The sequence below is a fragment of the Caloenas nicobarica genome, chromosome 9 (genome assembly GCF_036013445.1).
Source record: "Caloenas nicobarica isolate bCalNic1 chromosome 9, bCalNic1.hap1, whole genome shotgun sequence".
NCBI classification, from domain to species: domain Eukaryota; kingdom Metazoa; phylum Chordata; class Aves; order Columbiformes; family Columbidae; genus Caloenas; species Caloenas nicobarica.
In genome coordinates, this window is record NC_088253.1 from 2,595,918 (window position 1) to 2,597,709 (window position 1,792).

The window sequence follows — 1,792 nt, forward strand, 5'->3', positions numbered from 1 at the left end:
CTCATGGCACTGTGGGCAGTCTGTGGGGCTGGAGAATGGGTTGACTCTCTCTTAATGAGATGACATTGTTAGGACACTTGGCAAACTTCTTGGCGTGTCCTTCCAAGCTGTAAGCTGCCCTCCAGACTGCAAATCTCTCCCAAAGCAGCTGTGTGTTATCTGATGGAGAAGCAAAGAGATGCTACAAGGAGGGAAACTGATGTGCAGGGTGTTCCTCTGCTCTCAACAGCTTCCAGCTTCTTTTCAGGATATGAGTGCAATCTCCCTCCATCTCCAAAAGGAGCGAGTAGAGGGCATCTGGGAACAAGACCGATGGACAAACCAGTGCACCTCACCTGCACCATGACTCCTTTTGCCTTTCAGGACTTGCAGCTGTTCAGCTTGAGGGCAGCAGAAATGCTGAGGATTTCTAACTTCAGAGAAAACTCTCCAGGTGAGATGGGGCAGGGCAGGGAAGGGTTGTCCGAGAAAATAGAATGACTTTCTAAAGTCTAGAATTCATTTTTGCACTCAGCTTTCTATAGAAATGTGGGTTCAGATGCTGACAGGCCCTTCTATGTGACTTCATCTGAGCAAGTCTAAATACCAGATCTGGCCCCCGCATTCCTTCTGCTCCCATATACCCCATCAAGTAGAGCACAACTGATGCCTCAGGAGCCCACACGAAGAGGCCCTGTTCCTCACAGCACACTTGGCCAGAAAACACAGAGCTCCAGCCAGGAAAATGCATGAAGGTCCTGCCAAAACAGAAAAAGGCTCCACATATGTGGCAAGGGAAGGGTCTATGAGAAATGGGTATGGTTTTGCACAGACTTCTGTCCTAACTTTTCACTGTCTTCTCCTCCTGTGACAGTGCCATCATGCTCAGATGGAACAAATATCCAACAGCAGCACCATGACTGAATTCCTTCTCCTGGCATTTTCGGACATGCAGAAGTTGCAGCTTTTGCACTTCTGTCTCTTCCTGTTCATCTACCTGGCTGCCCTCCTGGGCAACGGTCTCATCATCACCGCTGTAGCCTGTGACCAGCACCTCCACACTCCCATGTACTTCTTTCTCCTCAATCTCTCCCTCCTTGACCTTGGCTTCATCTCAACCACTGTCCCGAAATCCATGGCCAATTCCCTCTGGGACACCAGGGCCATTTCCTATGCAGGATGTACTGCCCAGATCTTTCTGTTTCTCTTCTTCACTGGAGGAGAGTGTTCCCTTCTCACCATCATGGCCTACGATCGCTACATTGCCATCTGCAAACCCCTGCACTACGGAACGCTCCTGGGCAGCAGAGCTTGTGTCCACATGGCAGCAGCTGCCTGGGCCAGTGGGTTTCTCAATGCTCTGCTGCACACGGCCAATACATTTTCACTACCACTCTGCAAGGGCAATGTCCTGGACCAGTTCTTCTGTGAAGTTCCCCAGATCCTCAAGCTCTCCTGCTCAGACTCCTACCTCAGGGAAGTTGAGCTTCTTGTGATTAGTGCGTCTTTTGCTTTTGTGTGTTTTGTCTTCATTGTGCTGTCCTACGTGCGGATCTTCAGGGCTGTGCTGAGGATCCCCTCTGAGCAGGGACGGCACAAAGCCTTTTCCACGTGCCTTCCTCACTTGGTCGTGGTCTCTCTGTTCCTCAGCACCATAATGTTTGCCAACCTGAAGCCCCCCTCCATCTCTTTCCCATCCCTGGATCTGGTGGTGGCTGTGCTGTACACAGTGATGCCTCCAGCAGTGAATCCCCTCATCTATAGCATGAGAAACCAAGATCTCAAGGATGCCCTGAGGAAATTGATTTCATAG

The 1,792-nt window shown here is 50.6% G+C and overlaps 1 protein-coding gene across 1 annotated transcript; it reads left to right on the forward strand.

Moving 5' to 3' along the window:
- Positions 1-868: 868 nt before the first annotated feature.
- LOC135992197 (olfactory receptor 14J1-like) lies at positions 869-1,792 on the forward strand. Its single transcript, XM_065641194.1, has one exon. The coding sequence runs from the start codon at positions 869-871 to the stop codon at positions 1,790-1,792; it is 924 nt and encodes a 307-aa protein (XP_065497266.1).

Coding starts and splice junctions, on each gene's coding strand:
- LOC135992197 (XM_065641194.1), top strand. CDS start 869: ATGGAACAAATATCCAACAGCAGCACCATGACTGAATTCCTTCTCCTG.